The 13,400-nt window shown below is 46.6% G+C and overlaps 1 protein-coding gene across 1 annotated transcript in view; it reads left to right on the forward strand.

Moving 5' to 3' along the window:
* DCHS1 (dachsous cadherin-related 1) overlaps positions 1–10,987 on the forward strand; it is a 64,030-nt gene extending 53,043 nt beyond the window's left edge. The window contains exons 16-21 of the mRNA XM_075261143.1: positions 468–679; positions 761–915; positions 2,330–2,460; positions 4,071–4,357; positions 4,453–4,594; positions 4,816–10,987. Of these exons, the coding sequence (XP_075117244.1) occupies positions 468–679; positions 761–915; positions 2,330–2,460; positions 4,071–4,357; positions 4,453–4,594; positions 4,816–7,421 (3,533 nt within the window). The 3' untranslated portion in view covers positions 7,422–10,987. The remainder of the gene's footprint in view (positions 1–467; positions 680–760; positions 916–2,329; positions 2,461–4,070; positions 4,358–4,452; positions 4,595–4,815) is intronic.
* Positions 10,988–13,400: the final 2,413 nt, after the last annotated feature.

Genomic DNA, 13,400 nt, shown 5'->3' on the forward strand with positions numbered 1-13,400 from the left:
ATCCCTTAGTAATATACACGGCAGAGATCCCTTAGTAATATACATGGCAGAGATCCCTTAGTAATATACACGGCAGAGATCCCTTAGTAATATACACGGCAGAGATCCCTTAGTAATATACATGGCAGAGATCCCTTAGTAATATACACGGCAGAGATCCCTTAGTAATATACACGGCAGAGATCCCTTAGTAATATACACGGCAGAGATCCCTCAGTAATATACACGGCAGAGATCCCTCAGTAATATACACGGCAGAGATCCCTTAGTAATATACACGGCAGAGATCCTTTAATAATATACACGGCAGAGATCCTTTAGTAATCTATATTTCAGAGATCACTACATAGAAGATCCACCAGTAACGTGTTGTATCCTAGATCAGGTCTAAGTAAATCTGAAGGATCTCAGGGCCTGGCTCCCTGAACGTCGGTCCACCCTGACACCACTTCTGGTCTTTGCTCCAGGGCAGATCACGGTGCTGCAGCCGACACTACTAGACTTTGAGTCTAACTCTCGCCATAAGCTTGTGGTCCAGGCAGAGACGGGGCAGCATTATGCCTTCACCACGGTCAGCATCCTGCTGCAGGACACCAATGACAATGCTCCACGCTTCCAGATTCCTTCCTATATGGCTTATATAAGGGAGGGTCAGGCTGGTGGGAGTCGCCTCATACAGGTAAGTGCCGAGGAGGTGATCAGGGGTCATAGTACTGCGCACCCCAGTAAAACACGTGCCGACCAACTGGTTTATTTGCAGGTGCATGCCGAAGATACAGACCAAGGAATGAATGCTCAGATCACCTACGCGTTTCAGCCATTCCAGCCCATGAAGGATCTATTTCGCATTGATCCTCAGACAGGTGTTGTGACAACCGCTGTTATCCTAGACCGTGAGATCTGGTCTGAGGCTCGGTGAGTAAGATGTGATTGTCCTTACTGTGCTCAGTGCTGTGCCCCTATAGATGTCTCCCGTTATATCGCACTTGGTACCCTGGTTGGTGTCATATCCAACAACATTAGTGTGACTGCATACAGAAGTGAGACGGAAGTTGTCACCATTGTCCACAAAATCACTATGTGACTGTGTAAGAAATCCAGAAGAGATGAGTAGAAATGGTTACAAGGGATCAGGAATCCATCATCATCGATACACAGCATAGAGCAACTTGATGCGGCAATGACTTCTCCTCGGAACAGCCACTACCAAAATGGCCACAAGGAGTCACAGACCACTAGTCCAGGAGGTGACAGAACATCTCAGACAAATCTGCAGAGACTCGTTGCCAAAGTCACTACTCAGATACCACGTGGGAGGAGGAGAACATGACTAACCAAAGTGGGACATCAATTCTCAGCCAGCAGAGTCGCACTGGGGTTCCTTGGGTCCACCAGATAAACTCAATTTGGGGGCACAGACTTCTTCAACCCTTAAAAAGTAGACCATAATTGCCACCAAATTAAGTTGTCTACTGATGGACCAGTGAGGTCCATGGCTGTGATAGAACCTGGCCCCGCTGGAGGATCCTGGTGGGTTAGTCGGACCACATCTACAAATGTTATCGTAAAGCCTTGGAGGAAACAATGTGAAAGATGCTGCGTGGATCAAGGAGTAAGAAATGGAGGTTCATGACAAATAGAATATGTCTTCTGTACACACCTTGGAACAAACGTTGGTGGTGGGGTCTGCTGCTTAGGACCTAGACAACGTTTTATTATTGTGGAAACCATAACGTTACCACTGATCCTAAAACTAATAAGCTGAAAATCCATTTGTATCCATCCATTTGTAAATGAGTTGGGTTCTGTGGCAGAACCAACGATCCAAATAACCAGCAAATCTCAACGTGGATGGTTGAGTGAAAATGACCATAAAATGAGAGTTCTGACTCAAGCCGAGGGGATCCATCCCAAGGACACTCCAACTCGTGCCCAGAATGCTGCAGCACTACCGAGCACAGTCCCATGCACGTGGCCTTTCTTTTGGTCAGTGTACACACTCACCTATTCGTTTCTGTGGCCCATGTGGGAGGCACATGAGTCCAGAGGCAAAACAGACAAGACCAGCACCTGCCCTGAATTCCGAGTCTGGACTCCTGACCCCCCCCCCCCCCCCAATGTCAAAAACACGATAGTGGCGCATTCACTGAAGTGTATGGTTCCACAGAGGACACATGCAGCACGTGGATGCTGTTTCCGTTCTACACACTCCGTTTTTCACTGACCCGTATACGGCCCATGAGTATGCAGCCCGAGATATATTGCTTTGTATTGAGGCGGCTGTCTGGATTCCATCTACTAACTCTATATTTGTAATGTCTATTTCCAGGTTGGTGGTCACAGCCACAGATCGGGGGTCCCCTCCACGAACTGGATCAGCTACACTAACCCTAGTGGTGATGGATGTAAATGATAACAGTCCAACTATCCCACTTCAGCTGGAGCTCAGCATCCGGGAAGGTAAGGGGCTCCTAAATTAGTAATAATATCCGAGCCTCACGTAATGTTCTAACTTACTCAGCAATAATCCACAGGCTGAGTTTGTGGTTCGACAGCTCCTATTATCCTGCTCCATCATATACAGTGTCACCCATGTCTCTCCTGTACTGACCACCATATACGCTGTCCCCCGTGTCTCTCCTGTACTGACCACCATATACGCTGTCCCCCGTGTCTCCCCTGTACTGACCACCTGTAATGATGCTAGTTATCAGATTTGGAGTCCAAATGGTGGGGCAAATGGTACAGTACTTAAATAGTTATAAATGGAGGATAAGTACCTCAGAAGTAGAATAAACCGTGGTCAGACGTTTGCAGAGATCGGTACACAGGAGCAGTAGATCAGCCGTAGTCAGACGTTGCAGGAATCGGTACACAGGAGGAGCAGTTTAGCCGTAGTCAGACGTTTGCAAAGTTCGGTACACAGGAGTAGTAGATAAGCTGTGGTCAGATGTTGCAGGAATCGGTACACAGGAGGAGCAGATCAACCGTAGTCAGACGTTAGCAAAGTTCAGTACACAGGAGCAGCAAAGTAGTGGTGAGGTTCAGGGCAACAAGAAGCAGACAGCCAGAATAATCAGGCACAGGATGGAGTGAGCGGTGAGTTTATATAGGACGGGCTAAACTGTGATTGGCCACAGAACAAGTGATCTTTATAAACCAATTACTCCAACAGAAGAGACCAGACCAGGTAAAGCCCAGAACAAAACAGGATTCCAAGTGGTACAATGGTTAAGGCCGCAGAACATAGCCAGGAAGTCATGGGTTCAAGACCCAGTGAATTCAGTTCGTGACACCACCATATACGCTGACACGCGTGTCTCCTCTGTACTGACCACCAAATACAGTGACACCGGTGTCCCCCGCGTCTGTACTGACCACCATATATGCTGTCCCCCGTGTCTCTCCTGTACTGACCACCATATATGCTGTCCCCTGTGTCTCTCCTGTACTGACCACCATATATGCTGTCACCTGTGTCTCTCCTGTACTGACCACCATATACGCTGTCTCCTGTACTGACCACCATGTATGCTGTCCCCCGTGTCTCTCCTGTACTGACCACCATATATGCTGTCCCCCGTGTCTCTCCTGTACTGACCACCATATACAGTGTCCCCCCTGTACTGACCACCATATATGCTGTCACCCGTGTCTCCCCTGTACTGACCACCATATATGCTGTCCCCCGTGTCTCTCCTGTACTGACCACCATATACAGTGTCCCCCCTGTACTGACCACCATATATGCTGTCTCCCCTGTACTGACCACCATATATGCTGTCACCCGTGTCTCCCCTGTACTGACCACCATATATGCTGTCACTCCTGTACTGACCACCATATACAGTGTCACCCGTATCTCTCCTGTACTGACCACCATATATGCTGTCTCCCCTGTACTGACCACCATATACGCTGTCACCCGTGTCTCCCCTGTACTGACCACCATATATGCTGTCACTCCTGTACTGACCACCATATACAGTGTCACCCGTATCTCTCCTGTACTGACCACCATATGCTTGTTATAGGACAGACATTACAACTATTGTTCGTCTCATCCACAGATGCTCTCATTGGGTCAGAAATCGCTCAGGTTACGGCCAATGATGTGGACTCTGGACCTCCATTATGGTACACACTGACCATTGATGGTTCTATAGGAAGCACATTCAGCATTTTCCGGTATGGTGGGCAGATATGGCTTACAGAGCCCCTGGACTACGAGGAGAGGGCATCATTCACTTTAACAATACAGACCTCAGATGGGAAGCACCAGACACGGGCTGATGTCAGAGTCACTGTACAGGACGTGAATGACAATACTCCAGAGTTCAAGCAGAGCCTCTACCAGGTATACCCTCCCCCAGCACAGGGAGATGCTCTGCCTGGTATATATACCTCTAATGTTATAGGTCTGATAGTAACCGCTCAATTTCCTCCTTTCAGGTTCTAATCGTGGAACATACTCAGGCGTGGACTCCACTTATCACTGTATCTGCCACTGACCGAGACTCCGGGGAGATGGGCAGAGTTACCTACAGAGTGTTGTCATCTGACAGTGGCGCCTTTCACATCGATCCAGATAATGGTACTATTATTACTAAGGACTATGGTCCCATCAGCTCCTTTGTTTTCTGTGTTAGGCGGAGCAGATATTACGATGTACAGGGGGGCACTTACTTTCTCACGTGACCGTACAGTTCACATTTCTAACCCACTGTACCTGATGATCTCATCGACTTACTTTGTCATTAACATCTTGTTTTGGTTTTGTGTCTCATCAATAACTTTTTAATATTCCATTTTCAGGGACCCTTTTCACGAAGCAGCCAATAGAGCTGGACATGTCCCGACCTCTGATGGATGTGCTTCTCGAAGCCCGAGATCAAGGATCCCCAAGTCTTTCTTCTGTTGTAACAGTGCAGATCCTTGTTATGGATGTCAATGACCATGTCCCCAGCTTCCCACAACAACAATACACGGCGGCTGTACCAGAGGATCTACCACTAGGCAGCACCATCCTAATCTTAGAGGCCACTGATGCAGACTTGACACCAGAAAATTCAGTCCTGGATTATACTATTCTGAGTGGGAATGTTGGCAATGTCTTCCAAGTTCAGAGTGGGTTACGCTTCTGGAATGGACAATTTCAACAGATTGGTTCCATCATCTTAACAGATACACTAGATTTTGAGGCAACTCACTCGTATAATCTTACTCTGGGTGCATCCGATAGAGGGGTCCCTCAGAGAAGTCACTCTGTCCATGTACTTATCACTGTCCTGGATGTCAATGATAACCCTCCAGTATTCCCACGTCCAGATTACAGTGTACTTCTTAGTGAAGCCGCCCCTGTTGGCTCGGAGGTGCTACGGGTATTGGCCCAAGATTCTGACTCTGGACAAAATGGCATGGTGCATTACAGGATCACCTCTGGGGATGAGAGTCGACTCTTTCAGATCAATGAAGCTACAGGTGCTATCAAGCTGGTGCGTCAGCTGGACCGGGAGCGGCAGGCGGTGCACACGCTGGTAGTCCTAGCTTTTGATGGCACCGGCAGCCTGGTAAATTTCGCACTTGCTCCTGTCACTGTGGAAGTTCGCGACATCAATGATAACAAGCCATACTTTCCAGTACAGATTCTGACGACCAGTATTAGGGAAAACCAACCAGCAAACACTTTACTGACTATCATCCATGCCATCGACCTTGACACGGGAATGTTTGGCCAGTTGTTGTATACAGTGGTGGAGCTTCCATCGACAGAACCAGGACTGATGACTGGCAAAGATGTATTTTCTGTCAACCGGACTTCAGGAGAACTACTGTCTCGGCAGAGCTTTGATTTTGAGCGCAGTAAAGCCTTCAATATGATAATAAAAGCCACAGACGCAGGAAACTTTTCTGCTACAGTCACTGTACAAGTCCTTGTGACGGGAGAAGATGAATATGACCCCGTATTTGTGGCTCCATACTTCAATTTCGAAGTGCCAGAAGGCGCTAGCAAAGGACAGATTATAGGGCGGGTTCAGGCCACAGACGAGGATGAAGGGGCGGACGGTGTAGTCCTATACTCCTTTTCTAAACCATCACCCTACTTTGGAATTAATGAAACAACAGGTCAGGTCTACTTGAAAGTAGACAGTCAGAGACATCGCTCAGGACGCTCAAAAAGAGAGACAAGAGAAACCATTATGGAAGTCCACGCTCATAGCCCTCTCCCATCCTCACGTGTAGCTGTGGCTCAGCTAACTGTGGACATCACACATACATCATTTGGTTTGGCCCCAGACCTGAATTTACTACTAATAGTATCTGTAGCTTCATCATTGGCAGTCGTTGTGGTTTTAGCAGCAGTGGCTATTATTCTTGTAGTCTGCAGGTCCCGGGGGATGCAGAAGAAAAGCGATGATGCCGATGCCCAATTGGATAATTTACAAGGTAGCACCCTTCAAAGAATGGGGCACGATAAATCTGCACTTGGCAGCGGTGATCGAATTTATCACCAAACTCTTCCAGGCTATTCTATGGAATCTTCCACTGTTGATGGATCTTATACTAGAGGCGGCTCTCTAGATCCCTCACATTCCAGTGGCCGGGGATCAGCTGAAGCTGCAGAAGATGATGAGATCCGTATGATCAATGAATATCCACGAGTGGCAAGCATTACATCTTCCATGCAAGAGCACATATCTGCACGTGGTCCAGATTCTGGGATACAACAAGATGCCGACCAGCTGTCTGATATCTCCTGTGACCCCTCTATGGACAGTGGACAATGGTTTAAGAACAAAAAGGGCTCTGCTCAGTCAACACTCTATCGAGATGATAGTGGCGGAGGAGGCGCTTTTATGGGGGTGGGATGTGGGTTAAATATGTCCCATCCAAAGGACTATTCTTTCCCTGAAGATGGCAAACCATCTGTAGAAGGTTCTCTGACAGCTATTGTGGCTAGCGATGAGGAATTACGCGGCAGCTACAACTGGGATTATTTGCTGAATTGGTGTCCCCAGTTTCAGCCACTGGCCAGCGTGTTCATGGAGATCGCTCGACTCAAAGATGAATCAGCATTGAGAAAACCATTCCAGCCGAAACCAAAAGCAATTCCTCAACCTCGTATTGATCCACCTCCTCTTATCACGTCTGTTGCTCATCCCGGTGCTAAAACCGTGCCTCCTAAGCCTGCGGTGGCTAGAACCTTCCCTAACTTCTCCTCCCTACGCCGTTCCCCTATAACTCACGAAGCTTCTCTGTCATCTTCTGTTATTCCACCTAGCTTCTCCCCATCTTTGTCTCCTCTAGCAGCACGTTCACCAGTCGTGTCCCCATTTGGTATCTCCCAGGGCCCGTCCGCCTCTGTCCTTAGTACAGAGCATAATCTTGATCCTTCTGGTGATGGAGAGTTAAGAATTTAATAAGATCCGTGAACGTGGAGGATACAGACACATAGGAAGAACAAGAGTATGAATTGGTGAGAAAGTTTCTTGTCATAAGAGACTAAAAGACCATAAAAGCCTGCAGAGTATGAAGCCAAAAATTACAGAATGTCAGAAGGGTTGGAACAAACCCGTTTTAGTTTTCTGAGGCCAAATTGAAGGGTAATCCTTCTATGATGTTTCATTCAAGGTTCCCTCTGTTGACCAGGGGTAGGCAGCTTCATGTCTCTGCAGCATGTGACAATACACGAAACGAAAGACTAGTCACATCAATGCTCCACTCGGCCATAGTGCTGACCAACACGCAGTCCTGCCCCAGACTGGCAGCTATTTTTTTTTTTTTTTTTACCATTTTCTACATATCAGGCGGGACCTGCTCACCAGCAGCTGCAAACAATCTGCAAGGGCTGTGACCTATCCAGGCTCTTCACCAAGATCACATGAACTTGACTAGACAAATGGTATAACCATGTCAGCTTGACCAAGCCTCTCGACCACTTGACCAGATAGGTGATGAAGACGGATTAAGAAATGTTTGCTTACATGACAGGTGTAGTGCAAGATGGTGGCTCTAAGAAATTGGAGACCAGGTAGAGTTAGTAGGAACGACCCGTGTAATGAATATTAGATTTGCACTTCAAAGGTTGGATCTAGGATGTGTTATCTATAGATGTTATGGGGTGTAGAAGTGCAGGATCAGCTGGGTGGTATTGTATACAGTTATCTGACCTCTCGCATAGTCTGTGGTGCTCAGATTTCCCAACAAGAAGACCAAGAAAAATTCTTCAAAGACTAAAAGTTGTCCAGCTTCTATCCTCAGTTCACGACTGGACAAATCCCAGTGGCCAAGCAGTCACATTTGCTTCTGGAGAGGTTTATACCTTTCTATTGATGCCGGGCCATGCCCATCTGGTCAACACATGACAATACAAATCTATGATATACTACACATTGTACACGACCGGCCCTAACGTGACCACTAGACATGACCACCATACAAATCTATGATATACTACACATTGTACACACACGGCCCCACGTCACCACTAGACATGACCACCATACAAATCTATGATATACTACACATTGTACACACTCGGCCCCACGTGACCACTAGACATGACCACCATACAAATCTATGATATACTACACATTGTACACACTCGGCCCCACGTGACCACTAGACATGACCACCATACAAATCTATGATATACTACACATTGTAACTATCGGCCCCACGTGACCACTAGACATGACCACCATACAAATCTATGATATACTACACATTGTACACTATCGGCCCCACGTGACCACTAGACATGACCACCATACAAATCTATGATATACTACACATTGTACACTATCGGCCCCACGTGACCACTAGACATGACCACCATACATATCTATGATATACTACACATTGTACACGACCGTCCACAACGTGACCATCATACAATTTTGTGGTGTAAAATACTACAACCCCCAACATGACCAATAGACATGACCATGGCTACTACATGCAGCGCAGTACACATCGGGACTCTTTGCAGTTGACTATGGTTCTTCTATGTGTGAACAGGCTTGTAGGCTTTGTAAACGTAATGCAGTTTAGATAAGATAACTGTATGGAATATCTCCAGACGGCTACTAATAGGAACATTCAGAAGATAGGAGCCTTCATAATCTATGAAAACAGAACTCCCAGGAGAGGTGACCTAGATAAAGATGGTTTAACATGCTAGACTAGGTCTGGACCAAGCCCCAAAAGTGGTGAAAGGGTAACAAAGACTCCAAGGAATCTCTTAAGCGTTATGGAGAATCTGCTGCTGGTTCCCCTTAGACCTGGGTTTATGCACAATGCCTTATGTCCACTCATGGTGTCTTACCGTTGACCTCACACTGTCACTTGTCGAGCACCCTCCATGGACATACAATGTAAAGGAGGATGAAGTAGATGGACTGGACATGTCTTACTACAGACCTGGGGGTGGAGGGTTCCTGAGGTCACACATGTGGTTCTGCTCTCACTATGCATGTAGGTTCCTGTGGCGCCATCGTCCAGTCAGAAGCTACAACCAGCCACAAGGTTCATATAACTGAGGGCCAAAGATTCCCTTGTTAGGAGAACGGGTCTTCCCAGACTAAGCAATAAATCCTGTGAATCCATGAAGTAGTCAGACAGCATTATGTGTCCATATCTATAGTGTCTGGGGAATGGGGGTGCTCGGTGTCATCGTCCCCCTTATTGCATGTACGGTACTAACCAACTCATGTGACCTGTTGGGACGCAGGAAGAAGTGCACGCTGTCTCATTTATCGAGCGGTCATCATCCTGTGTGTCTTGTATGCTCTTCATTGTCCGCCTCAGAGGACTTTGCAGTCTTGACCCTCTTTTGCCTCTGTAAGACTCTCCGCAGTCTCGACCCTCTCTTGTCTCTGGAAGATTTTCCGCAGTCTTGGCCCTCTCTCTCTGCAGTTTTGACCCTCTCTTGCCTCTGTAAGACTCTCTGCAGTCTCGGCCCTCTCTCTCCGCAGTCTCGACCATCTCTTGCCTCTGTAAGACTCTCTGCAGTCTCGGCCCTCTCTCTCTGCAGTCTCCACCCTCTCTTGCCTCTCTGCCGTCTGTGGTCAGTTGCTGTTTCTTATTCCTATGTGACGTTGAGGGAACCGTCTCTCATATCACAGGCCTGTACCCCGAACCATCCTTATACTCTAGTAATAACCTTATTGGTCAGGAACGTTGTAACCTGCTTGTGCCACAAGCCGCCGACTATTCCCCACCACATCTCAATTCCCCCCATCTGAAGACGCTGCTTATCAGTAGACGATGAGATGAATAAGCTACCTGTAGCTAGTATAATGTCAGTATTACCCGCACGCTGCACCAGGTCATTATAACCCCCACCCTTAGTAGCAATCTTAGTATTACCCCCAGTATTTATTTCAGTCTTGTTACCGCCATATCAGTATTATCCTCCCAGGGCGCCCAGTACTATAATGGTATCTAGCGAGTATAACTGGGAGGAGATTTCCTAGACTAAGATGGAGTCAATGGTGACTTCTTGTATATTGACAATTGGACTAGAGGATGGAAGGCAGACCGGCTGTCCTAGTCTTTCAGAGTCTCAGGTTTGGCCATCTCTTACCAGTCAGTATTACCGCCCCAGGACCTCTCTCGTAAGCTCATCTCCTACCAGTCCGTGTTCCATGACTATGTCTGTACCCTCGCACATTTCCAGCCCCCAGCCTTACAGCCAGCAGCCATGTCTATGTGTATCTCACAAACTTATTTATTATACTCCAGAAAACCAGCCGTGTTGCTTCATTTTCTTTGTATTTAAGACGACTATGTTGGGGTGATTGGGGCGGGGGAGGGGGGTTATGAGGATTATTGTATTACAGGGTGGATACTGGGCACAAGGGACACTGCTATGTACCCAATTCCTCCCTTTGTGTTACCGGTTCACAAGTGCCAACTTTTATACAAAACTCCTTTTTAACATGTGGAAATCTCTTTGTAATAAAATAAATGAGAATTGACAAGTGCGGAGCGTCCCCGTTGTGGTTTGTTCACCTTCCGTCTGGGCAGTCAAGGGCGAGGACGATGGAACCGAGAAGTCAGAATCAGACAGGAGGCAACTAGGATATACACGAGGGCAGGTAATGGATGGAAGGGCCACAATGGTAGAGATACCAGGAAGGGGTCGAGGAGAATTGGTCTCTTACATTTTTGAGCAGATTGTTTCCTCCATCGAGGGCGATCTTGTCTTCCTCTGACCCCAATACAGATTGTATAAAGGGTGGTGGTGATGGATGGAAGGCTTTGTTTTAGCCCTCACCGTCAGTCTTGGATAAAATGATTTCATGTGGCACCTGATAGTCTTAAATCGAGCTTACTATTGTGCTCTTCATGGTCTGATGTCATCATAACTTCCATAACTTTCTGGCCAAACAGCCTATAAACTGACTGTTTTGTTGAGAGGTGACTTTCTTCTTGCCATCCTGCCAGACACCCCATTCTAGCTTAGTGTCCTCCTGATGGTGGACTCATACAAATCAGCTCATGTCAGAAAAGCCTTTAGTCACCTTGGGCCAGGATCACACTGGCATTCGGCTTTCCGTTCTTTGACTCCACTTGAGGACCCAAAGAACCGAAATCTAATCCACCATAGAAGCGGTTACCACTGAGACTTGTGGTCCCATAAACTATAAAGGGTCCGCTGGGTTTCCACCTGAAAAAAACATAGAGGACTTTTCTCTCTGCATTTTTCAAGCAGATTTGGGGACAGGAACCCCAAATGTGGTACAGATGCCAGTGTGATCCTAGCCTTAGACGTTCCATCGGCTTGCTGTGTGACCTCGAGGACTATTGTACACCTTCTTGTTGTTGTAGTCTTTGCTGGTGGGGATAATGACACAGAAGATTCTGTAAATGTTTCCTTCCTCTTCTTCTGGGCTCCTCAGAAATCTCCTTTGTCCAGGCCACGATAACAGGCCACAAGAAGTGATGTGAAGCTCAGACATTGATCGATCCTTGTACTATGAATAAGACGTCGCCACTGACACCTGTCATCTCCTTGACTGAAAACACTCGCATGAAACCTTTGACTGATCTGCTAACCTGAAGGGTTCACAAATTTTCGCGCACTACGGTAAATGTGTGCACACAAAGGCTCCTTATTGTCACCTCTCACTTGAAATTCTTCTAATGTCTTGGAATCCTGTCTGATATGTTTGGATAAGGCAGGAGGGTAAGTGCTCCGAAACAGCGGCAATGCCCTAAACCTCACTGACTGTGTGAACTGTGACCGAGTGAAGTGACTGTATACGAGACAAGTCTTATCCACAAGGCCAGGCTTCTCCCCACCATGACACCGTCGGCTTCCAGACCTACAATATCTTTTTTTTTTTTTTTTAAAGACTGTCCCCATTTTTGGAGAATTGGGGATAGTTTGTGCCCTTAGCTTTCATTTTCTGACTTCTCCAAGTGTTGACGTCTCCTGAAGCATTGAGGGGGCAGCGAGCATACCCAGATTCTTCTTCTCACTAAATAGGTTTTATTATCACTATGTCCTCCGTTGTTACACCGGTGACTGCCCATATCAATAACTGCAAGGATGTAACTCAGATGACTCAGGTGGGGCCCGGAGCCTCAGGGGGCCTTTCTGAATGTGAGCAATACATAATAGTAGGTGGGCCAGTACGGACTTTGCACTGGGGCCCAGTAAGTTCAGCTTATAGCTCCAGGTAATTGTTCTAGATCTTTGATATCTGAAAACAAGACACTCGGTATTGTACATTACACCCTCCATCTGACACTATATATTGTACATTACACCCTCCATCTGACACTATATATTGTACATTACACCCTCCATCTGACACTATATATTGTACATTACACCCTCCATCTGACACTATATATTGTACATTACACCCTCCATCTGACACTATACATTGTACATTACACCCTCCATCTGACATTATATATTATACATTACACCCCTCCATCTGACACTATATATTGTACATTACACCCTCCATCTGACACTATATATTGTACATTACACCCTCCATCTGACACTATATATTGTACAGTACACCCTCCATCTGACGCTATATATTGTACATTACACCCTCCATCTGACACTATATATTGTACATTACACCCTCCATCTGACACTATATATTGTACATTACACCCTCCATCTGACGCTATATATTGTACATTACACCCCTCCATCTGACACTATATATTGTACATTACACCCTCCATCTGACACTATATATTGTACATTACACCCTCCATCTGACACTATACATTGTACATTACACCCTCCATATGACACTATATATTGTACATTACACCCTCCATATGACACTATATATTGTACATTACACCCTCCATCTGACACTATATATTGTACATTACACCCCTCCATCTGACACTATATATTG

The sequence above is a fragment of the Leptodactylus fuscus genome (assembly GCF_031893055.1).
Source record: "Leptodactylus fuscus isolate aLepFus1 chromosome 2 unlocalized genomic scaffold, aLepFus1.hap2 SUPER_2_unloc_1, whole genome shotgun sequence".
Lineage (NCBI taxonomy): Eukaryota > Metazoa > Chordata > Amphibia > Anura > Leptodactylidae > Leptodactylus > Leptodactylus fuscus.